The 24975-nt window shown below is 52.6% G+C and overlaps 1 protein-coding gene across 8 annotated transcripts in view; it reads left to right on the top strand.

Moving 5' to 3' along the window:
• WDTC1 (WD and tetratricopeptide repeats 1) overlaps positions 1–21781 on the top strand; it is a 66557-nt gene extending 44776 nt beyond the window's left edge. For 3 of the 8 annotated variants that reach the window (XM_061391772.1, XM_061391758.1, XM_061391765.1), the window contains exons 4-17: positions 2791–2837; positions 3272–3383; positions 6072–6262; positions 8296–8478; positions 9176–9270; positions 9643–9758; positions 11095–11170; positions 11784–11892; positions 12552–12725; positions 15759–15994; positions 17368–17545; positions 18182–18374; positions 19844–20020; positions 21461–21781. In XM_061391772.1, coding sequence (XP_061247756.1) covers positions 2791–2837; positions 3272–3383; positions 6072–6262; positions 8296–8478; positions 9176–9270; positions 9643–9758; positions 11095–11170; positions 11784–11892; positions 12552–12725; positions 15759–15994; positions 17368–17545; positions 18182–18374; positions 19844–20020; positions 21461–21583 — 2010 coding nt within the window. In that variant the 3' untranslated portion in view covers positions 21584–21781. Of the gene's footprint in view, positions 1–2790; positions 2838–3271; positions 3384–6071; positions 6263–8295; positions 8479–9175; positions 9271–9642; positions 9759–11094; positions 11171–11783; positions 11893–12551; positions 12726–15758; positions 15995–17367; positions 17546–18181; positions 18375–19843 lie in introns of all 8 variants that reach the window. The other 5 variants (XM_061391805.1, XM_061391796.1, XM_061391780.1 and 2 more) reach the window with 4 other exon arrangements.
• Positions 21782–24975: the final 3194 nt, after the last annotated feature.

Raw genomic sequence — 24975 nt, 5'->3', positions numbered from 1 at the left:
CTTCTGTGCCAGACAGACTATATCAAGACTATATCTTCCTGACATACAATAAATACATATAAATTACAGAATCGCAGCAGTTTACCTAAGCTCTCTGAGTATTGGGTTTTCTTGGGGTTTTTTTTTTTGGAGGGGGGGAGTTGTTTCTTTTTGTTTTGATTTTTTTCGGTCACACTGCTCAGCGTGCAGATTCTTAGTTCCCTGAACAGGGATCAAACCCATACCCCCTGTGTTGGAAGTACAGAATCTTAACCACTGGACCTCCAGGGAAGTTTTTCTTATCCATGAAATAAGTAATGATACCTGTTTCTTAAACAAGATAATGGATGTGGAATGCTGTAAAATTCCTGTGGCTGCCGTAACAAATCACCATAAACTTAGTGGCTTAAAACAGCACAAATGGATCATCTTCTAGTTCTGTAGGTCGGAAGTCTGACCTGGCTCTCACAGGCCTAATGTCTTGACAGGGCTTTGTTCCTTCTGGAGGCTGGAGAACAGAATCCGTTTTCTTGCACTTTCCAGTTTCTAGCATTTCTTGGCTAGAAGAAACCTTCCATCTTCAGAACTAGCAGTCGTCGGTCAAGTCCATTTCACACTTACATCTCTCTACTCTCTGCAGCCAGGAAAGGTTCTCTGATTTTAAGGACTCCTGTGATTGTATTGGGCTCCCCTGGATAAAGATAATCTCCCTACCTCAAGGATTTTAGCCTTAAGTCACATCTGCAGAGTCCCTTTGCCATCTACCATAATGTGTTCATGGGTTCCAGAAGACCAGGACATGGACATTTGTAAGGGGGCCGTTATTCTGCCCACCACGGGTGCACGGTACTACACCTAGCTCTTTGTAAGCCCTTGGTAAGTGATGAACATTAAAAGCCCTCAGCACTCCGGGAAGTTGCACGCTAAAGATGTGACCCCTGGGCGCAAGTAATTTAAAGCTTGGAGGGAAAATGAGAGGGGTGAGGAAAGAAATGAATCTGATTCAGGAAGAGTGACCAGAATCGTGTATGGATTTCAACCCAGTGCCATGGGAAAGTGAGAGGCCGCAGGTGAGCCAGTGGTCTGGCAAGTTTAACAGAGTGAATGTGTCAATAATGTATTGAAGTGCAGAACCTATGAAGACATGAGGTTCAACCCACATGAGCATTTTTATAGGACAATGGGTGAGAGGGAAGGAAAAAGCAGAGGAAAAGCCTCTGCTGACGAGAGAGTCAGGGGTTTGTTCATTCTCTCAAGTCTTCCCACGAGGCCCACCGGACCCACTTGTTTACTGTGCAGCAGATACGTGCCAGGCACTGTTCCTGGCCTCGGGGATACAGTGAGCGTGGTCACAGGGGCTGCCTTCCCCACTCAGTGTGGTGGAACAGACAGCCGTGTCAACACAGAGCCGTGATACAGCGTGACAATAGGAGCCCACAGGAAGGGTGTGCCTCCTTCCCAGGTTTACGGGATGGGAACAGCTGCTTGAGGGAAGTGCCCACGAACTGAGACCTGAAGAGTGAGTTGATCAGGATGCTCTGAGCCACAAGTAACAGCCCAGCTCAAGTGACCTTAAAGCAACGAGCAGACTGGCTCCTGACTGGAGCCCAGGAGTCGGGTAGGCATCAGGGTGGGTTACTCTGGTCATTCTGGCTCCATCTTTCTGTGATTCCTTTGGCTGGGCTTTTCTCTCCATGTTTATTTCACTGTCAGGCTGGCTACCCTCGTGGTCACAGTTCTAGGAGTCACATCAGGACACCCAGCATCCACAGGAAGAAAGGTGTCCCTTTTGTAGGTTCTTTTCTGAAAATGAGAAAATTTCTTTTCTACACGCTCTCACCTCCTGGCCCCCTTGCATCCAGTTGGGGTTACAGGCTCATTTCTGAGCTGGTCCCTATGTCTGGGTGAATGCCATGTCCAATTTGGCTTAGATCTAAGTTCCTGAACCCACCATTGTGGAAAGGACAATGAACTTATACTTCCTGAAATACATGGTCTTATTTTGGGCTGGACAGATAATGAAATGAAAATCAAGATTCCATTAGGAATGAGGGAAAGAAAGAACAGAATGTAGGAATGGAAGTGGCTTGTTCTCCTCTTCTCCAGTGTAAGACTTCTTTCTGCCACTGCATACCTTCTGCTTTTCATGGTTTCTGTTTCCTCGTAATTCTGGCTTTGCCATGACTTCTCTCTGTGCATGCTTTCAACTTCAGCATTCGTCAGTAAGTGCCTCACTTCTCCATGTCTCTCAGTTCACATCCCTGTGCTTGATTTACCTCACTTTACACGTACCTGAAGTAAGCTCCAGGAGACCAGGGACTTTGTTATGCCCCCAGAATCTGAACAGTACCTGGCATGCAGTGCGTGCTGGGTAAACACGTGCCCTATGAGTGAAAGATCAGGCTTCTGGCAACTAGCTGCGTTTCGGTCAGTTGGGCTCCTCTGTCCAGATTTTCTGTGGCTGAGGGGCTGTCCCTTGAAGCGACTGTTAATAGATACCCCTCTGGTGGTAGGAGCAGAAATTTGTTTGGATACATTTCCACTATTACCTGAATTTCGGTTTACTTTTCTGCAAAATAAAGTCAATAAAATCTTCCCTTTGTGGCTCAGAGGGGTTCAGTATCAAGTGGAATTATGCATATGAAAGTGTATTATATATTGTGAACTGCGTGGTGGTTTGATTCAGTCCTGGTCACTCACTCACACCTAGAAAACCCTGATGATGGAAAGGCTATTTTATCTGTTCACTTCTACTTCTTAACATTGAGTTCTCCAGGAGAACTTCTAACTGGCTCTCTTCTTGTCCCCCAGGGTCACTCAGGATGTGTCAACTGCCTGGAGTGGAATGAGAAAGGAGAGTAAGTATGAAATCGGCACCTATGGGTGCTGGAGGAGGGTGTGGGGAGGTTGGGAGGAGGGGATTTTCCTTCCTCTTTGTAGATCGAAGGAAAAGAGTGGACCCAGAAGAGGAGTTGGGTCCTCTGCTCTCTGCTGTGTCCTTAAGTTTCATTCATCAGCAGCACACAGTTAAATAATGAATCCCAGATAGATGGAAGGTTGGATGACCTTCCAAACTCTGTTTTTTTGATAAGCTAATGCATTTAAGGAACAATGAGAAATCCTCAGAACAAAATATGAGACTCAGTCACTGTTTACAAGATAACCTTATAGTCTGTGACACGTACTGTTGTTCTTAAAGTTGTGTGTGGCCTAAGTCCTTTCACCTGGAAAACATGGGCTAGAGGAACTTGAGGAGAGGAGAGGTCACAACTGTTCCTCTCTCCGCTTACAGCTTGCTGGCCTCTGGTTCTGACGACCAGCACACGATTGTGTGGGACCCGCTGCACCACAAGAAGCTGCTTTCCATGCACACAGGACACACTGCAAACATCTTTTCTGTCAAGGTGAGCAGGACGAGCCGCGGAGCAGACGGACGGTGTGACTGGACTCCGGGTGTGGTCGTGTTTGCGTGTGTGTCTCCCACCTACCCTGGGGGTCACAGACCTCTTTGTGATCTGAGCATCTGCTGGTGATTTCTAAAACTCTCTGTCTCTTTTCCATGCGCTAATTCCTCTCTCAGAGCCAAGAGGTCAGCTCCAAATGAATGTATACGCATGTGAGTGGTGATGATATAAGGTATGGTTCTGAGTACGAACTTTGATAGCATAGCAGGCAGACCCATATTTGACTCCCTCATCTGCCTCTTGGAAGCTGTGTGAGCTGGGCAAATCACCTGACCTCTCTGAGCCTGTTTACCCATCTATAAAAAGGAAGTAGCTAAGGACAATCCCTCAGATTCATGAATAAATAAACTAAAAAGGGAAGTAGCAATCCACAGGGTTGATGTTACAGTTTAAGGAGATTGTTGATTAAAAAAAGCACCTGGCCCAGGTGATTGTAGGAAATGAGTCTGCTGTCTGTTGGTGGAGGGGGGTTGAGGAGAGGGGAGGGAGGGGACTTACAAATGCCTTCAGACCTCTGAAAGTGAAAGTGTCCAACTCTTTGCAACCCCATGAACAGTATAGTCCACCAGCCCCTTCTGTCCATGGGATTCTCCAAACAAGGATACTGGAATGGGTAGCCATTCCTGTCTCCAGGGGATCTTCCCGACCTAGGGATCAAACCCAGGTCTTCCACCTTGCGGGCAGATTCGTTACTGTCTGAGCCACTGGTGCGGCCCCTTCAGACCTCGGGAGGCCTGTTACGTGGAGGTAACGTGAGGCTTGTCCCTTTTGGTCCCAGAGAACAGACCTCGAATTAGTGACTATGAGTTTTCAGAAGCAGATGGAGGCCTGATGAAGGAAAGAACTGCCTGATGCTTAGAGGTATTTGAAAAAGGCAAAATGGGCCTTCTGAGGATGTAATCAGTGTCCCAGCACTGAGGTATTCCTCACGGGGAACTTAAAGGAAATGACCTTTAAGGATGTTTCCAGCCCTGAAATTCTATAATGGTGTATGTGAGAGTGAGGCTGTCCTTTGAAAAGCCTCACTCATCCAAGAAATCTTTTCCTGATTAATATCAAGACCAATTACAAGAAGCCTGAAGAGGAAGACAGATTCAAGAGCTCAAAACCAACTCATTTCCTTAATCAGAACTTCTTTCCCAGCTCTGACTCTCATCTACTGTTCCAAGGACCAAGCCTAGATTAATTCTGTGATTTTTAATGGCAGGAAAATGCTGATTCACCTCCTGCACGATGACCAGAAACTGCTTTCGTCCCCTGAAAAGTGTTAGGTCTAGTTTAAATCTGTGGGGTCAGATCAGGAGAAGGGACCTAAGCCATCATTTTGGCATCATAGAACACAAAATGTCGAGTTCAGAGACCGGAATTGGACAGTGGCCTTGATATTCCCTAATACTAAGACCTTGGGCAAGACCCTCAGCCTCCTCTTCTATTATAAAAGGGGTTCTCTCCCTTCTGGTGATAAACCACAGATGTATTTAACCCACGAGCTCCCCCTAGTGGCATCTATAATGTAGGACGAGTAGGGCAGCAGCCGCAAGCTCTTCCCAAGGGCTCTTGTTTCTGTTGGGAGTGGGGTATATGTTGTTTCCAGACAGGATTAAAGATCCCTAGTTGTCCCTAAAAATGATCAAATTCCATCTTTCATCTAGCCCTTATGCTAGTGAGCTATTAGAGAAGTGGATGTGGAAAGAGTGAATTTTTAGCTCAAGCCAGGTGGGACTTAAGTATTTTTAGACAAAATTTTAGTATTAATCAAAATTATGTTTGTGGCTGTTTTGTCCTTGCCATATGTGATCTGGACCGTTCTGTTCTCAGCTTCATTGGAATGATGGTTGTCCTTCTGAATGATGGCCACATAGAGCTGAGCCTTCTGATTGAGCGCTCAGCCCTTCCCCAAGGTCTGACTTCTGAGCCATTTCCAGCACTGCCCTTATAAGGAGTGCTACTTGGAGCATCTTTGCACGGGTCCCGTTTTTCTTTTAGAATTACTTCCCAGAAGTGGTAGCTTTGGGTCAAAAGATAGAAATAGTTTTTATATGTTACCTGTTGCCAGATTGTTCTCCAGAAATATTTGAACCAATTTAAAACACTCACTCTCTTAAAACACTGAGGGACTTGTGTTTTAAGACTAATTTATTACTTAACCCCCAGGTTATTAAATAGTCATCATGAAGCATCTAAGAGTCAGACAGACTTGAATTTGAACCCAGTCCTGCTGAATGCTAGTGCCAAACCTCAATTTTAATGAGATTTTTATATTATATTAATAAGATAAATCACGTACTCAATGTCTAGCACATGGTAAATGCTTAATAAATGGTAACAACTGTGATTATCATCCATTCAGCTCTTGGCCTGGGGAAGAATCAGAAGAAGAGAGTTCCTTAGATAGTCCAGCTTGGCATGGGTCAGGACCACTCTGGAAAATAAAGGTGTACACCCTGATTTTGACTGATAGGCCTACAGGCTGATGCTCAAGATCCAAAGTTGTCTTGGTTGATTGGCCTGGATGGGCTCCTTTTCTTATCTGCTGTGGAGAGGGGGGAACGATGCTAAGATGCAGGCTAGTCTCCTTCCGGGGCCCACCCCTACCACCTGCCAACCTCTTCTTCAATCTCTCCCAAGCAGTTCCTGCCTCACGCTGGGGACCGCATCTTGATCACAGGGGCAGCTGACTCCAAGGTGCACGTCCACGACCTGACAGTGAAGGAGACGATCCACATGTTTGGAGACCACACAAACCGGGTGAAACGCATCGCCACGGCACCCATGTGGCCCAACACGTTCTGGAGCGCTGCTGAGGATGGGCTTATCCGGTGAGGCCCTAAGGCGGGGCGCGGGGCCTGGGCCTCCCCTGCTCCTGCTGCATGTGGGTTCCCCCCTCCCATCTGCCCTCCTGCTTCCTTCCACAGACCTGGCTCCTTCCCTCCAACGGAGGTCCAGCCTCATTGGCCTGCCCAGCACAGTTATCAGGGAACAGATACAGTGGGAACACTTGCTGATTCTATTCTTCGCCTTCCTCACTTCTTGCCCTCTCCTGAGCTACACAAGCCCACTGGCTTTCTCGCCGCCTTGCACACACAGTCTGCTTCCTCAGGCTTTTGCCCCTGCTGCCCCCTCTGCCTAGTTTTCTCAGCCCCAGCTCTCTCTCAGCTCTTCTCACCCTAAGGAGACTGCCAAAGAGTCACCTCCTGGGAAGCACCTTCCCTGGCCACCCTCTGCCACAGGCCTTCCACCACTGTGTTTTGTCTCTGTGCTCTCACTGTATCCTCTATAGCTCTGATCACCACCTGGAGTTATTATTTGCTGGCTCACCCTTTTGTCTGTGCCCCTCACTGAGTAGTAAACTGTCAACACTTTCGCCTGTCCTGCCCTTGGTTGTGTCCCTAGAGCCCAGCACAGTGCCCCCACACAGAGGCACATGATCCGTTTGCCTTGAACAGTCGGCCAGTGGGCATATTCTTGGGAGGGGGATCGCAGCCAGAAATGGTTAAGTGGCCTCTCCCCCTTTCCGCTGACCTGCATCATCACACCTCTGCCTCTGCTTCCCTTTTTCTTAACATGGCCTCATTGCCTTTCTCTAACTCCTTCAAATATACCCTGAGAACTTTCCCCCTATCCCCACAATCTGCTTTAACTGCCTCCCTGAGGTCCCACGGGACTTGGTGCCCTCTCCCTTTTCACAGAGGACGAGGGGTATCTGAGTCATGGAGGAACAAGGACTCGGACCAAGTCAAGTCCTACCTCTGTCACTCGTGTCCGGGCAAGTCACTTCACCCTCAGACCTCAGTTTCCTCATCTGTAACAAAACCAGCATTTCAGGAAGAGCAGTCTGGTGAGGATGGCTGAGAAAGATAAGCGAACGACAAAGAGATTATGGCAGATGTTTAGGTGGAGGTGGGTAAGCGCAGGGGTGATGCCCCTGCCGTTTTCTGGATGTGCCTGCGTCCTAGAAGCAAAACAGGTCCCGGTAGAAGTGTGCTTGTGCTGGGTGGGCGTTTTGGCCTCACCTTTACCATTGGTTCAGATGGTGAAGAATCTGTCTGCAATGCAGGAGACCCGGGTTCGATCCCTGCTTTAGGAAGATCCCCTGGAGAAGGGAACGGCTCCCCACCCCAGTATTCTGGCCTGGAGAATTCCATGGACAGAGGAGCCTGGTAGGCTACAGTCCTTGGAGTCACACAGAGTTGGACACAACTGAGCGGCTTTCACTTTCCCTTTACCATCTGGATGGGACTTGGGCTTGTTCTGGGAGTAGGCGTTTCTGGGAAGCTCGTAGATGATCTCCAGATTCTCCTTCTGTCACCTCTGTACTTCTTTTGTTTCCTACAATAAACTAGGTTAAGAATAGAATTAAGAATTAGAATCAAGGAGCAGAGCAGAGTGGTTAAAACAGTCTTCCCAGCACTGCACTTAACTGCGGTGTCATCCAGGCAAGTTATTGAACTTCTTTGAACTTCTAGTGGTACCTAGGGATAGTGTGAGAATTTAATTAGATAATACCTGTGTAACACTTGGGAACAATACTGGACACCAAGCAATGTCTCATGAACTGTTAATACTCAGTAATAATGGTACTTAGTGGCAATAATATTGATATCTGTTAAAAGAATAAAAGGGTTCAGTAGTATCTGCCTTAGGGAGTTCTGTTAGAATAAAAAGAATGTATGAGAAGCCTGCTACAGGTGCTTGGCACACAGGGCACTCAAGATATGGGAGTGGTTTTTGACATTCTTACTTACACACAGATCCAGAACCCCTCCCAGTTCGCTTGCGCTCCAGGCCTCGGCTTCTCCCCTGCCCTGTGCCCACGGATGCAACCCCCAACCCGCCGTGTCCTCTCCCACAGCCAGTATGACCTTCGGGAGAACAGCAAACACTCGGAGGTGCTGATCGACCTGACAGAGTACTGTGGCCAGCTGGTGGAGGCCAAGTGCCTGACCGTCAACCCCCAGGACAACAACTGCCTGGCCGTGGGGGCCAGCGGGCCCTTTGTGAGGCTCTACGACATCCGCATGATCCACAACCACAGGTAGGAGCACACGACAAGTCCCTGGGAGCCTGATACCCTGACCCTCGTTGCCAGGCCCTCTTCTCTTTGAGGTGGTTTTTTTTTCATTCTGTGATTTTTTTTAAAATAATTCAATCCATGTTTGTTTTTATGAGAAGTGTATTAAAGAAATTACTTTTACTCCATTACCTGAAAGAAATCCCTGTGTGTGATGTCTTCTGTACACACGTAGTGTACGTAGTTACCATCTTACACGTGTAAACGCCTTTATTTGTACATACAATTTTACTTTATTCTTTTAAAAAAAAAAAAGTATACTCAGAACCTCCACAGAAGTCCCAGACCTGCGCGGCCCGCCAGTCTGGTTTTCAGTGGACTCCTGGGACAGGTGTGTGGACTTCTGGCCTGCGTTGCTTTCGTTTGTGGATTTGGGCGACTGTTGTTGCTCTTCACACACTACATGACTTAGAGTAGGCCACGAGCTTTAGCTTCCTCATCTATAAAATGAGAGTAACAGGGAGGCCATGAACCAAAGACGGGTAGGCAGGGCCACTGTGATGGATGTGCCCACAGCTCTCTAGTTGGTTGACTTTTGGGGGTGCTCAGGTGAGGAAGAAAGGTACCTCTTCCTGACACAAATGGCTTTTTCCCGAGGAAGTGTGGTCCAGCCAGGAGTCCTGATCGGTATTATAACCTATTTCGTTTGCCTTGCCACCAGAAAAAGCATGAAGCAGAGCCCTTCAGCAGGCGTGCACACCTTCTGTGACCGGCAGAAGCCCCTCCCGGATGGCGCAGCCCAGTATTACGTAGCAGGTAGGGCTCACCCCAACTCTGGCCCTAAACTCTTGGCGGGGTGCTGATTGTCTCCAGAGCAGTGCAGGGAAGCAGTGCTGAGAGTCAGACAGACCCAGGTTTAATCCTGGTTACCACCCACCAGCTCTTACGTGACCTTTGGCAAATTTCTTACTCTGGAGGAATCTTAGTTTCTCTTCTGTAAAATGGGATTATGATGACTCAGTGAGACAGTGTTTAACGTTGGCCCAGTTCATACAGTAAGGGCTCAACTCTTAGAGCTGCTTTTCTGAGGAAGATGATTGGTCACTGGTAAGGCTGACTTCTCACAACTCCTTGCCCCTTTTTGGAGGGACTGGAAGCCTCCCACCTGGGTAACTCTGCTCGCTGCAGGTCACCTGCCAGTGAAGCTGCCTGACTACAACAACCGTCTGAGGGTGCTGGTCGCCACCTATGTCGCGTTCAGCCCCAACGGCACAGAGCTGCTGGTCAACATGGGGGGAGAGCAGGTATGGCTGGCCCCCCGAGGTGGCCCCTCCCCCTGCCCCCCGCCCCCACATCCGGCAGCCAGGGCTGGGTCCGCCACATCCCCTACCGTGAGGCAGACAAGAAGCCTCACTGGAAATGACGTTACCGTGAAATACGGAAATGCCCCGGCACGGTTGGAATTCCCAGAGAAGTACCCTGGTCTTGAGTGTAAGCTTCAGAACTGACAGACCTGTCTTTAGTCACTGGCCTTTTATTTATGAGCTGTGTGCTGTAACTTTGAACACTTCTCTTCATTTTCCTGAGCCTTGGTTTCCTCATCTGCTGCTTTCCTAGGAGGAAATCCTGCGGCTCAGAGCCTGCAGCCAGGGTGCAGTTCAGGGCCAGTTTTGGGAAGTGTTCTTTGATAATGGTCGGTTGCTAAACCTTCTGTTGTTCTCAGTCAGGTTGTTTAATAAGCCTTGCATAAATTAATTTACTCTGCAAACACTCACTGAGTACTTACTCTGGGAGTAGCATTATCATAAACATGAGGGAGACAGGTGCAAAATATGATCCATGCTAGGCTGACGGGAGAGACATGGCAAGTGAAACAAACCATTGATGACATTTAAAGGCAAGGTGTGATACAGGAGAAATGGGATGTGGAGACTGGGTGAGCCCCCGAATTCAGAAGAGGCCTCTGGATTCAGATTGCTGAGCCGTCCCCTGGCTTAAAGGTAGTGTAAGGATAAGTGGGAGAGACAGTCTCGCAGAGTGGTTCGGAGCCAAATAGACTTGGTTTTAGGTGCTGGCTGTGCCACTTGCTACTTTTATGGCCCTGGATAAATTAATTAAACTTTGAGCCGACATTTCTTATTCTGGAAAGGTGGCTGATAATAGTACCTTTTGTGGTACTAAAGATGGTACTCTTTTTGTGGTACTCATTTCTAAAATGAAATGAGAAAAGTCATATAAAACACTTAACAGAGGAGCAAAGTAAGGATTCAATACATGTTAAGTAATAGTAGGTAATATTTACTGAGGGAGGTAACTAGCAATGTTACTTTGGGCAAATTGCTTCTCTTCTCTGAGGTTTCAGCTTTCCCATTTATAACACAAGATCACTGAGGCCCTTGTTGACCTAATACGCATGTGATTCTAAGGAATGACAGTATTTCAAGCCGTCCACCCCTAGGGCCAGGCCCTGGGAGGATTTTCCTGCCTGAGGTTTGCTCCATGATGCACCCCATCCTGGGTCACTCGGTGGTTCCCTGCTCAACACTCAGCTGCATTCCTGACAGCCGCCCAGGCCTCGCTCCTGACCCGGCCACGTTCTTGCCTCACAGTGTCCATCTTCTCTTGACCCCTGCGCTCTAGGTCTATTTGTTTGACCTGACTTACAAGCAGCGGCCGTACACCTTCCTCTTGCCTAGAAAATGCCACTCCTCAGGGGGTAAGTTCTCCCTGCCCAGCTCCTTCGGGGCATCTCTGCTGGGATCGTGAGTGTGCGCTGCCTCTGCCGGGCAGCCTGCCCCTTACTTTGCACTGTGGCTGTGATCCTCCGGAAGGAGAAGATTCTCTGAAATAGCACTGTACAGTAAGAAGGAAGGGAACCCCAGGTCAGAGAGCTCTGTAAAAATGGGTTTGCCTCACAGCCCTTTTCACTTCTTTCAGAAAAAGCAGGTTCTTCCCATGGCTTGGCTCTTGAGGACCTGAAGTAGTTGTGCCCTCCCCTGCCGTCCTAGACCAGTCTCCTCAGTGATTCTTCCTGGGCCTGCAGTTGATTTAGGCACCTCCTCACCCCCCCGACTTTTAGGCATCCCCACAGCCAGATAATGCCAAGTTGAAGTTATGTCCCTCTCCAGCCAGCAGAGGGCGCATAGGCTTTCTTTATGTGCTTGCGGATCTGCCTGTCAGAACTTGCTTTCTGGGAGTGGATCTACCCTGGGAGGGATAGCCCTGCCGTGGAGCCGTCAGATCCCCGGATGGAAGCTGGAGGGCTGCTGAGGAGAAGTGAGGACTGCCTCCTAAGTTGTTGCTGTTCCTTTCTAACCACCCCCCGCCAGAAGTTCAGAATGGCAAGATGTCCACCAACAGTGTGTCCAACGGCGTGTCCAATGGCCTGCACCTTCACAGCAATGGCTTCCGGCTGCCAGAGACTAGGGGGCATGTCAGGTAAGGCCAGCCTGACTTGGGGCACAGAGGCTTCTGGAATGTGGCAGTGGTCCCCATGCCACCTCCGCCTGGTGGGACTCCAGTCGTGCTCCAGCTGAAGCTCTGGTCTCTTGGTGCCAGTAGCTGGGGTCAGGACCCAGGGGCTAGCTGCTTTTAGCCCTGGGCTCCCTCCTAAAGGGTCCCGCACAGACAGGCCTCCCCCATTGTGTTTTCTGCATTCATCTTCACGCCTCTTTCACTGCCAGGCCCTGAGCTCAGCTTTCGATACAGAGGTGCCCAGGTCCTCTAGCCCTTGAGAGAAACCTCTCTATAGAGAGATCCATGGGCGGGACTTGGACGGTGACAAAGTTCAGCTCAGCATAGAGGCAGGAGGTGTCAGCTACTTTCCTGCCTAGTTTGATGAAGAATTCCTTTAAACCTGTCTAGGACAACTTCATTTCTGCCTCTCTGTTTTTTTCACTGGCACAACGCATTTGGAATTGTGGCCATTGACCTGCCACAGTTACCCAGGCCAAGGGTGGGAGTGGTGTCCTCTTTCAGAAGACAATGCAGATCTCAGGGACCAAGAAAACCAGAGAGGCCTCCAGGCAGGGCCACAGATGTCCTGAGGGGCTGCTCTGACCTTCCTTGGTTGGCCTGACACTCTGCTTCCCCCGTAGCCCCCAGGTAGAGCTGCCCCCATATCTGGAGCGGGTGAAACAGCAAGCCAATGAGGCTTTTGCTTGCCAGCAGTGGACCCAGGCCATTCAGCTTTACAGCAAGGCCGTGCAGAGGGCCCCTCACAACGCCATGCTCTACGGGAACCGAGCTGCTGCCTACATGAAGCGCAAGTGGTGAGTGGGCCTGATGGAACCAAGTTGCTGAGGCATCCAGGGGCAGTAGCAGTGGCATCCTGCCGGCCCTCAGGGCGTGTTAGGCCCAGGCCTCTCACCAGTTCCTGGTTGGTGGTGGGCAGGTGCCTGACCTGTTGGTCAGGAAGCCTCAAACACCAGGAAAGCTCACAGTTAAGTGAAACATGTTCACAAGTAGCTTCAGCATGTCAGTGCTGTGGTTGCTGGAAGTAGGAATTGGGAGAGTGGTTAATCCCAGTCCTTGGAGAATTGGGCCTTGAATCGGACTCTTAAAGGGGCAGTAGAATCTTGCTAGATGGAAATGAGGCCCTGGTGAATTCAGTTGCTATCTGTTTGAAGTGATTGTGCAGTGCCTTGACCTTGGGGTTTGCTGTCCTATCCTCTTGGACCCTTTGGACCAAGCACAAGTAGGATCCTAGACATCTGAAGCTGGCTGTGGGTCTTGTTGTGTGGTAGTGGCCAGTGGTAAGGGAGCAGGTCCATATCCTGAAGAACCCTTTACCTTTGAAGACCACCAGGGCCCCCAGCCCTTCCGCCTGCAGCACCAGCAGGCAAGCAGGCAGGCAGACCCCATCCCCCAGCCAGGGCCAGGATGGGAGATGGATAAAGCTGGGCCCACAGCCATTTCTGCTCCGTCTGGCATCCGTCGGCTCTGCCCAGACAGACAGGCCAGCTGGTGTGCCATCGTCTGGCTGCAGCTCGGCAGGCCAGAGAGGGAAGCTTAAGAAACCCACCCAAGTCAGCAGGCTGGTGGATGGGGGTTTGGGAAGATGCTGCCCCTACAGGCCTTAGCTCAGACATCAGGAGTTGAACAAGGACTCAGATGGCAGCCAACCCCAGGAGATGACAGTTGGGGGGCCCTCCTGAGGTGTTTTGCCCCTCTTCCAGCAGGTACGTAGAATGCAGTGGTCTTCATGCAGGCTCTAGGCTGAGAGCGCTGTCCTGCATTTTTGCTGAGAGGGGCTGATGATTTCCCAGTCCACAGTACCCTTAACATCTTCTTTGAGTCCCTACTGCGCACTGGGACCTAGAGACACAAAGTTCTGTCCCTCCGAGTGCCTGTGCTCTGGCGCGCACAGCCTCTGGACAGAGGGTAAAGAGGTGGGCATGGTCCATCACCGAAGAGGCAGGAAGCAGTGAGTCTTTGCAGGGTCAGGTGAAGTGCCATGGGCAGAGGAAAAGTCGGGTCACTGTAGCTGGGGATCAGGGAGCACCGGGAAGACGTAGTGTCTGCTTTCAGTGTGGGCAGGCTTAGACAGGAGAGGGAAGGGGGAGGGGACTGTGGGGGAAGGACATTCCCAGAGAGATGAAACGTGTGAACAAAGGCGTGGGGGTGGGGGACTGACTGAAGAGCTTGTTTGCAGAACAACAAATCCATTTGGCTGGAGCAGAGGGTTCGGGAAGGGACTGGCAGGAGATGAGTCTGTGAGGTAGCCTGGGGCCAGCCTGGGAAGGACTTGGAATGCAGAGCGGTGGCGTTTTGGCCTCGATTCAGTGGATGATGGGCAGCTACTGAAGAGTTTCGAGCAGGAGAGGGAGGTGTTGAGGGCTGTCTTTTCAGGGAGATTGAGCTGGCAGCAAGTCCGGATGGGTGCGCCCTGGGGCCAGCCTGCTCTCTCCCCATCCCCACGTGCCTGCCAGTGACCCCTAGAATGTCACGTTCTGTCCCAGGCCAGTCTCCCCAGGGCGGCCATCTGCTCCTGGATGCGGTGGGAGCTGTCGCCCTCTGGCTCCTGGCTGCTTTCTGGTCTGGCTCTCCTCGGGAGTTCTGAGGGGCACCTTGCAGGCGGTAATTGGGTTTCCGAAGCGCGCCTGCTCCTCCGTCACAGCCGCTCGTTCTGACGCAGCCACGCCGTCGGGACACTCTGTCTCCTGCCCGCCTCCGCACTGCCAAGCCGCTTGTCCCTGGTCTGAGCAGGCTGCTCTGAGCACCGGTGCTCCCTCTGGGTGCTGTAGGAGGGAGGGTCAGGAGCACAGCTCCAGCGTCGGACCTGCCCTGGCCCCCTCACACAGGGGCTGTGAGCTGCGCCTTGGTGGGGAGGCCATCAGCTCGGGGCCAGAGAGGTGGCGGGGGGCGGGGGGCCTGCTTCTTAACACAAGTGGGTCCTAGGCCCGCCTCACCCCAGCAGAGGGGAAAAACGGAGAAGTGGATCCCGTGAGGGCACCTGGCTCTCCAGTTGAGAGGTGGGGCTGTCTGTGGACCTGGGCAGATGTGTATTCTATACTCCTGCACAGGGTGGGAGGAGGAGGGGCTTCTTCTCTGACCCTCCCCACCCCCCAAAATCGTTCCCACTTCCCCACATCCGTGCTTCGGGAGTTTGGAGAAGTTAGTATGGACGATTTGCAGCTCCTGTGGCCTATGCCCACCCCCACCCCCGCCATCCGCTTCCAGAGAAGTGGCTCTGCCAGACTGTCGGGCCCCATCCTCCAGCCCCTGGAGGTAGAGGCCACAGCTGCTGTGGATCAGTCAGCCAGGACAGAGGGGGGCCTGGCTGAGGACTTGCTGCCTGCCGGTCAGACCCTGAGTCCCCAGCCTGACACTTCTGGCTTCACCGGACCACGGAACTGTCCTTGAGGGCCCCCTGCCTCAGACCTGGCTTTGAAGGCCAGCCGGGGGGATCTGAGGAGGTGGGTGGAGGAAGGGAGAAGGAGGGCCTGGGGAGCCTGAGGCGGGCAAGATGCCAGGCCTTCTGCTGCAGAGCTGCGGGTGCCTGGGGTGAGCGGGCGCACAGTTGCACTCTGTGTCCAGCAGAGGGCAGCCCGACACTGGTTTTTGCCTCATGCCCACCCTCTACCTGCCAAGACGCCGGGGTTCCTGGCTTGCCTCCTAAACATACTCTGCCTCCTAGAGAGCAAGTCCTGGGCTGAACCAGGATTCTCTCCATCCCCAAATACCCTTGCCCTGAGATTGCTCAAAGGTGGGCTGGGGTGGCCACAGGAAGCGATGAGACTGAATGGGGACTCCCTGCCTGCCACGGGGCCCCGCCTCCAAACCACACTCCCTTGCCTTCCCAGGGATGGTGACCACTACGACGCCCTGAGGGACTGCCTCAAGGCCATCTCCCTAAATCCATGCCACCTGAAAGCACACTTCCGCCTGGCCCGATGCCTCTTTGAGCTCAAGTACGTGGCTGAGGCCCTAGAGTGCCTGGATGATTTCAAAGGGAAGTTCCCGGAGCAGGCCCATAGCAGTGCCTGTGACGCATTGGGACGTGACATCACGGCCGCCCTCTTCTCCAAAAATGATGGTGGTGAGTAGAGTGCGCACTGAGGAGGGGTTGCTGTCACTCTGTCTGTTGGAGATGCTACGTGACATTCTGGAGAGGACATAAGTTCTGAGACTGGAGAGGCCTGGGCTCACGCTGATTGAGAACCACGTGACCTTGAGACAGTCACTTGGTCTCTCTGAGACAAGGATTAGCAATAGCGTGTTTAAGGCACCTGGTGTAGTTCCCCCGGCCTCAGGAGAGGAGTCGGCTGAGCTAGGCCATCCTCTCCTGTCATGGACAGGGCCTTGGCCATTCTGCTGGGATCTGAGCTCCAGCTAGTTGGCTAGAGTGCACTTGCTCCAGATGGCGTGGGTGCAGAAGAGACAGCACACAGAGCAGTGGTGAGGCCCCGGGCACAGGTATAGAGCCTTGGTTCCAGTCTCAGCTCTGCCATGTGGAACCGTGAGACTTTGGGCAGAGCACAGCCTCTCTGAACCTGCTGGCTTATTTGTACAGCGTGTTGAAGGGCCTGCCCTGCTCCTCTGGGTAGCGCTGGAGAGTGAGCCAAGTAACTGCAGTCTGTAAACGTGAGAGGGGAGCTCACTGAGGGCAGACATGCAGCTTCCTCTTCTGCTGTGCAGCGTATTGGACCACGGATTGATCCATCTGTCTGGGTAGTGCCAGGCACTGTGCTATGTCCTGGGAATACATCTGGGAACAAGTCAGATGGAATTTCTGTCTTCATGAATCTATAGCCTGGAAAGGGACTGAGCGATGAAGGAGAAGCAAAGAAGACCCCGGGGGCCTGATAGGTGCAAGTGCAGGGGGAGGGCTTGAAGGCAGCCTGGGGTTCTTGAGGGAGACGTTCAGGTGGAGATCTTGAAGCTGGGGAAGGGGTGACTAGGCACGGAATGTCGCCAGAGGTGAAGCGTCTGGCAGAGGGGCCAGCACGTGCCAAGGCCCTGAGGCAGGCAGAGACAAGGCACTGAGAGAGCTGGTGTGACTGTACAGAGGCATGTAAGCAGCCCACCAGGACCCAGGCTGACTTGTCTTCCAGGGCAGGAGGGCTAGAAAAATCACCCGCTCAAGGCTCTCTTGGCAGCACTTTGCCCTCCCCTCCCTGCCGCTCACCTCCACAGCAACAGACCTTAGGGCCGTGCATCCTCGGGGCTTCCAGACATTATTCAGGGAGCTAAGCCAAGGCTCTCCTGGCATCAGCGGTCTCCTCTTGAACACCCTCAAGGGCAGGATGCACAGATGCCTCTTTTTCACAGTTGTTCCCTGCTTTTCAGGGTAGTGGGAGAGAGATAACCCTTCATGGCTTACTACTTGGACGGAGAACAGGATGAAGGGGAGGAAACGGGGACCGAGGGAGAGATGGGCAGGACTCTCACGGTCCCTGTTCTCTGCCCCAGAGGAGAAGAAGGGAGCAGGCGGTGGCGGCGGCCCCGTCCGCCTCCGCAGCATGAGCCGCAAGGACTCCATCTCTGAGGACGAGATGGTGCTGCGGGAGCGAAGCTACGACTACCAGTTCCGCTACTGTGGCCACTGCAACACCACCACGGATATCAAGGAGGCGAATTTCTTTGGCAGGTCTGAGGCCCTGAAGAGGAGGGGAGGGCCTAGCCTGGTTCGCGGCAGGAGGTTGCGGGTGGCATGGGGACTTAGGCTTTCAGAAGTCTCAAATCCCAGCTCTGTGCCCTTGGGCAGATGGCTTCACCTCTGTGAGCCACCATCACCCCCAGCCCTCCTCTATAGATGACATACTCTCTTGGGTAGGTGAGATCCATAAATATGAATCAAGCATCTCCAGCAAGATCCCTTCTAAATATCAGCAGTGTGTTGGGGGCAGGTGTGCTGTGGGATCTGGGGGTCTGGATCCAGAGAGGCTAGGACTACTGAGGAAAGGCTGAGGCAGGAGAGTTCCCAGAGACCCCCGAGAGGCAGGATCTGATCCTGGCACCCAGGGGGCTTATGACGCACTTTGAGGGAGAGTAAGTTAGAGGGACCTCGGCCGTCTTTGAGCCCAAGGTTTAGAACAGTTGGACAGTGACACGACTCTCCAGTGTGGAGAGGATTCTCGTGTGCGTGGGAGTTCCGAGTCGGGTGAAGACTCCAGAGTTCAGGGGGCTGAGCGGCTCCAGGCTTCCCTGCCCGCCCTTTCCCTCAGCCATGCAGCCTGCGGGCCATCCCCCCACCTGACCTCCCTGCCCTTTGCCCCTCCGCCAGCAACGCTCAGTATATCGTCAGTGGCTCTGACGATGGCTCCTTCTTCGTCTGGGAAAAGGAGACCACCAACCTGGTCCGCGTGCTGCAAGGCGACGAATCCATCGTCAACTGCCTGCAGCCACACCCCAGCTACTGCTTCCTGGCCACCAGCGGCATCGACCCTGTTGTGCGGCTCTGGAACCCCCGGCCAGAGGTGAGGGGGCGGGCAGGGTGGCAGCAGCCAAGCCGGGAGGAAAGAAGCGGGGGATGCTCTGCGAGGCCTCCAGCTGAGCTTGTGTGGGGCGGGAAGGGAAAGGAGTCACAGCCTCAGGGAAGCAAGGGGCTTCCGGGGAGGAGCTCTCTCCCCAGGGGTCCAAGCTGCATCAGGGCGGGAGCCAGCGAGTTCTGAAAGCTCCAGATGAAGCGGGCAAGTCCAGGGGCATATCCGTGAGCCAGGTGTGAAGGTGAGCCTCACACCCGGGAGGCAGTGGCCCAGTAACTGGGCCCAGGTATGGGAGGGCAGGGAGGGCACCTGCCCCGCCCCAACACCAGCTCCCAGATCGGCACCTACTTCAGTGCCCTGTCCCTCGTGTCCCTCTGCGTCATGTCCCCCAGAAACCCTGCAGAGGCCAGTGCCTCAGGCACACGGGCAGCGCATAGGCTTTGGAGTCTGATGGCCCTCAGTTTGAATCCTGGTCCCTTCACTTAGGCCTGAGGGACTCAACCCAGGTTTTTATCATCTGTATATCAGAATGGGCATGACAGCAGCACCTCAGAAGGCTACTTTGAGGATTAAAGAAGTGATGCCTGTGATGTGTCTGGTCCACGGGGACACAGGGACGGTGCGGGTAGTCAGGTGGGCTGGCCTGAGGCCTCCCCTCCTCTCTGCTCACCTCCTCCCCCTTCCCAGCTGGTAAAACAGAAGTCAAGAGGTGGATCTAATTCCAGAGGCAATTTCCTATAAATTTTAAGACCTTTCCTTGAGGGACGAGTGGCAGCAAAAGAACGGGGTGGGGGAGCTGTGTCTGCACCCCCCCGCCAGGGTATGGTATCTGTGCCCCCGCCTCAGGGTATGGTATCTGTGCCCCCGCCTCAGGGTATGGTATCTGTGCCCCCCACCCAGGGTATGGTATCTGTGCCCCCCCAGGGCATGGTATCTGTGCCTCCCCCCAGGGCATGGTATCTGTGCCCCCCCCCAGGGCGTGGTATCTGTGCCCCCCCAGGGCATGGTATCTGTGCACCACCCCCCAGGGCGTGGTATCTGTGCCCCCCAGGGCGTGGTATGCGTGCCCCGCACATGCTGGGGCAAGTCCACCCTTGTCCGTGTCCATGCACCCCGCCCCCCGCTGTATTCTGTGTCCTCTTCACTTTCCAGTGTGGGGCCCACCAGAAGACGCTCTGGTGTGTGTACCCCCTGGTATAGATCCCACTGTGTGACCGTGTGACCCCCACCCCCAGTGTAGTGCGTCATCCCCTCACATGTATCCTGGCGTCTGTCTGTCCTTCCATCCATCCACATACATCCCAGAACGAATTTCCCCTGCACCTGGGCACCCATGGGTACACCCACACACACACCCTGGTATGTACATGCCCCTCCACACGCACAGCTCAGTCTGTGTGTACTTGCCCTGCTTACAGATCCCCGCAGTAAGCGTGCCTCCCCTGGCTCCCTTCCCGCAGAGTGAAGACCTCACAGGCCGAGTTGTGGAGGACATGGAGGGCGCCTCCCAGGCCAACCAGCGGCGCATGAACGCAGACCCGTTGGAGGTGATGCTGCTCAACATGGGCTACCGGATCACAGGCCTGAGCAGTGGGGGCGCCGGGGCCTCTGACGACGAGGACAGCTCGGAGGGCCAGGTGCAGTGCCGGCCCAGCTAGGCCCTCCCAGCCCCCGGCCCAGCCCCCGCCATCGGCTGCATCCTCCGCCCTGGGCAGGAGGTCAGGGGGTTCTGTTTTGGTTTGTCTTCCCTGTCCCTCCATTTTTTTTTTCATTTTTCCCGTTACATTTGTTAGTTTGGCATTGCGGGTGGGGATTGCTACAACTTGCTGGCTTTTGGACTTTTGGGCAGTTGCCCCTTGACTGGCCCCTTGACTGGCCCCAGCCCTGAGCAGAAGAGCAGGGGGGAAGCCCCTCCATCTCCCTCAACCCCACCTCCCCCCTCCACGTTCCTGAGGGCTCTGGCCTGCCTCAGGTGGGGAGGCCAGGGCTGCCGCTGTCTCCGGGGACTGCCCCACCCTTCAGCTGGCAGCAGGAGTGGGGTGGAATTGGACAGGCTGGCCTTGGCCTGTTAGCATTCTTGCTCCTGACGGCGAGGCTGGCTCCCTCCTGGTCTTCAGGGAATGTTCTAGAAAAGGACAGGGTGCCCCCAATCCCTGCAGAGCCGCTGTGTCAGGGTGGAAACAGAAGTGAGGAGGGAGCCCTGGAGTGGGCACGGTCAGGCCACTTCCTCCTGGCAACCCGATGTCCTTTCCCTCTCCCCCCTCCGCCCCCGCTGGACCCCCCAAGCACGGGCGCTGGGTCCTTGCTGCGCCCGCACGCCCTCACCGGCCCTCTAGGGGCTCAGCCTCTCCCACGGGCCCTGGCAGTGGGCAGGGGCACCACACCATTCCCCGCCCACCCGTGCCAGCCCTTCTGCACTCTCGGGGGGCCCCTCTCCTCCCTTGGGCGCTCTTCGGCCTCACTGTGACCTTTCTGCCAGAGCTCCCAGCCAGGCCTCCTCTCGCTGAGATGGCACTCCCTCCCACCCCCCACACGCTGAGCCGCCACAAAGACCAAAGAAGTGATGGCTTTTCTCTGTCCCCTGCTGCTCTGGGGGGAGGGGGTGGGTCTCCTGAGCCCTGGGATGGAAAGTCCCTAACTCGGCCCCCTCCTCAGCAGCCAGAGCTCTACACTGGATGCAGCGGTTCCCCCAGCACCCCACCACTCCCCCGAGGCCTCGCTCTTGGCCCCCTTGGCTCTCAGCTCCCCTCGGCATTCCCTGGGCTCCAGCTTCCAGCTGCAGCCTCCCTCCACCCTGCTCCCTCCCTCCGCCCTGTCTCTGCCAGGTGCCTCCTCTCAGTCAGGCTTCAGAGAAGCCCTGGAGACAGCAGGGCCATGTTAAAAGCTTTTTCACAGTTTTAAGAAGATGGGGGTGGGGGTGGGGTGGTAAGGATAGTGGTGGGGGGTCTGGCACCATCTCCTCATTGCTTTAATCCCAGCGACACAGGTGGCAGCCTCTCCCCCTTCCTCTCCCCCCCCCCATCACCCTCCCCACCCCTCTCTCCTAGCTTGGTAATGAAGTATATTTATTGGTGAAGGAAACAGCTGCTGCTGCTTCTCCTGCTGCTGGGACTCGCTCCCCTGTCTCTTCTCCACGACCTTTCTCCAGCCGGGAGGGGAGAGCCGGAGCGCTGAGGCTGGGCCTGGGGCCCAAGGACTAGCAGGGGCCCCTTTGCTTTCCTGTGTTCCAGCCACCCGCCATTTCCTCCCTCCCTGCCTCCTGCCTGCCCAGCCTGGGCCCTGCCGTGTGGAGAGACACAGAAGCCTTACTGTCCTCTGGGGGCAGGAGCCGAGCCTTTTTGTTGCTCCGCTCCCAGGAGAGTGAGGGTGACGCAACTGATTAAAACCATTTTGTTCTAGGTGTGGCTGGTGGCATTTGTGGGTTGCCCATGGGTCTGGGGGAAAGGGAGAGGATTTCATCTCCGCAGCTCCGTGACTCTTGAGTAACCACACCTCTGAGGGGTGGAATGAGGCCCGCCTTGGAGCATCCCTGTGGACCGTGGCCACCAGCAGGGCAGGACCAAGTGTAGAGCCTGGCCCTGATGGCCGTGATTTGCAATAATCAGCTTTCATTATTTGGGCTGTCTTCTCATCTGTAAAGTAAGGAGGGTGAAGTCTTAGTGGTTTTTCAGACTTTTAAAATCATAACCCAAACAAATACACATCTTGCATTGTGACCCAAGATACCCATGCTAATTTGTATGCATATAATGAACATAAGTTTTACATAATAACACTAAGCCTTGCTACATGCAGTGTGTTCTAGTTACCATTCTATTTTATGAAGGAGGGGAAAAAAATGCTGTCTATAACCCACTAAATTGATTTCAAAATCTGTTGTTTCTTGATGGGCCCTAGATTAGAGGGTTTTCTTACACCAGAGGTTCCCAAACTTTCTCAGCTCCCTGAACCAATAGTGCCTCGGTAGTTTGTACCTGGACCCCCTAAGCCCAAAGAAATACCTGACATTTCAACATGTTAGTTAAGCCAAGATCACTTAAGAATTTATGTCCTGGGCTTCCTTGGTGGTCCGGTGGTTAGGAATCCGCCTGCCAAAGCAGGGGACATGGGTTCAGTCCCTTTTCTGGGAAGATCCCACATGCCACAGAGCAGCTAAGCCCGTGTACAACTACTGAGCGCAGCCAGCCACAGCTGCTGAAGCCTGTGTGCCTAAAGCCTGTGCTCCACAGCAAGAGAAGCCACCAAAATGAGGAACGGGTGCACTGCGGCTAAGCAGTAGCCCCAGGCATTGCAACTGGAAAAAGCCCATGCAGCAACGATGACCCAGTGCAACCAAAAATAAATAATATTCTTTAAAAAAAAATTTTGTCCTACCAAGTTAGTCATTAAAGAATACACAAAAGAAAAAAAAATTGAAAAAAAAATACATATCAGAAGAACCTCTCTCTATTTCATTCTCAATAACTACAGTAACTACTGGAATCTGTGTGCTTGTTGGGTGCTGTAAAACTTGTCAGACTTTCTAATCAGATTGGACGCCACCCTCATTTCGTGTTCCACAGTGACTTTCATTTACTTTGTATCTCAGCAACCTCTAAAAACTCAGCTTCTCAAAGATGGCATAATCAAAGGAATGTAGTGGAGTCTAAGGATAAAACTGAACCACCCTGAGCTTGAAGCTCTCTCAGTAGCCAACAGATGCTAAGTAACTCTAAATTTAAAATATCCTTCTGTGCTCCTGTGACTTGACTGTGGCACCCTAAGGTAACTTTATGCACAGTTTGGGAACTGTGGGTTAGTACTGTAGGAACAATAGTTTCACTAGTGAGATTTTGTGGTTATTCTGTTTGTACATTTGGAAAGAACCAGGCTGAGGCCAGCAGGGTATACTCAGTTTAGTACAGGAGACAGGGAAGAGATTCTGTCAGAAGCACAATAGGTGATGTCATGAAGCAGGTGCTTATCATTCCTCTGTATTCCCAAACTGATGCTGCTTTAGCACGTTTCCAGACTATGCAAGGAAGGGGTGATGTACCAGATCGAGGGACTAGGACAGAGTCCCAGGTGCCCTCATGGAGCCTGAGTGACTCAGTTCAGCTGCATGGTAGAGGATGGAGTCACCCATGGACTTCAGGGGCAGCTAAACTGGGGAGGACTCCCTGTGCTTGACTGCAGGGATTGCAGGCTTGGTCCTGCGAGCAGGGATTAGCCATTGGAAGACTTCACCAGGAGCTCCATCTCATTTGGAATTGGTACATTTAAAAAAAAAAAAACAACTTTTTTTTTAAGAGCAGTTTAAAGCTTACAGAAAATTAAAAAGATAATACAAAGTCCCATATACCCCCCTCTCTCCCTGCCTCCATTTCTCCTCTTATTAACATCTTGCATCAATGTACATTTGTTACAATTAATGAACCAATGTTGATACACCATTAATAACTAAGGTCCGTAGCTTATATTGAGGTTCACTCTTTGTATTGTACAGTCTGATGGGTTTTGACATATACATAATGTCCTGTATTCACACTGTGAAAAACAGTTGCACTGCCATAAAAATCCCCTGCCCTCCACCTATTCAGTCCTTACCAGCACACACACACAAAAAAGAAAAAAAGTAAGTACTGTAAGTACTAAGTACATACATGCTTCAGTTCAGTCGCTCAGTCGTGTCCGACTCTTCTCGACCCCATGAATCGCAGCACGCCAGGCCTCCCTGTCCATCACCAACTCCCGGAGTTCACTGACTCATGTCCATCGAGTCAGTGATGCCATCCAGCCGTCTCATCCTCTGTCGTCCCCTTCTCCTCCTGCCCCCAATCCCTCCCAGCTTAGTACCTACTAAGTATGTGCCAGCAAAATATACACAAGATATTTATGAGGAAAACTACAAAATCATGATGAGTGAAAACAAGGGAAATCAGAATATGTGAAGAGATATTCCATGCTCATACATAGGAAGCCTCTATTATTAATAAAGATGTCATTTCTTCCCAACTTGGGCAGTGAAATCTCAACCAAAATCCCAGCAGATTATTTGATGACTATCCACAGGCTTATTCTAATGTTTGTATGGAGAGACAAAAGACCCAGAATAGCCAACACAGGTAACAGAAAGAACAAAGTCAGAGGACTGACACTATCCAACCTCAAGACTTATCATAAAGCTACAATAACCAAGACAGTGTGGCATTTGCGAAGGAAAAGACAAATGAGTGGAATGATCTGGGGATCCCAAAAGTAGATCCACACAAATATAGTCAACTGATCTCTGACCAAAGAGCAGAATCAACTCAATGGAGAAAGGAAAGAAACCTTTTCAACAAATGGTGCTGGAACAACTGGATATCTCCTTGTGTGGGTGCATGCTAAGTTACTTCAGTCATGTCTGACTCTGCAACCCCATGGAGTGTAGCCCGCCAGGCCCTCTGTCCATGGGATTCTCCAGGCAAGAACACTGGAGTGAGTTGCCATGCCCTCCTCAGGGGATCTTCCCCCACCTAGGGATCAAACTCACGTCTCTTGTGTAGCCTGCATTTTGGTGGGTGGTTCTTTACCACTAGAGCCACCTGGGAAGCCCAGACATCTACATGCC

The sequence above is a fragment of the Bos javanicus genome, chromosome 2, assembly GCF_032452875.1.
Source record: "Bos javanicus breed banteng chromosome 2, ARS-OSU_banteng_1.0, whole genome shotgun sequence".
NCBI lineage: Eukaryota > Metazoa > Chordata > Mammalia > Artiodactyla > Bovidae > Bos > Bos javanicus.
This window is presented reverse-complemented; position numbering and strand designations above follow the sequence as displayed.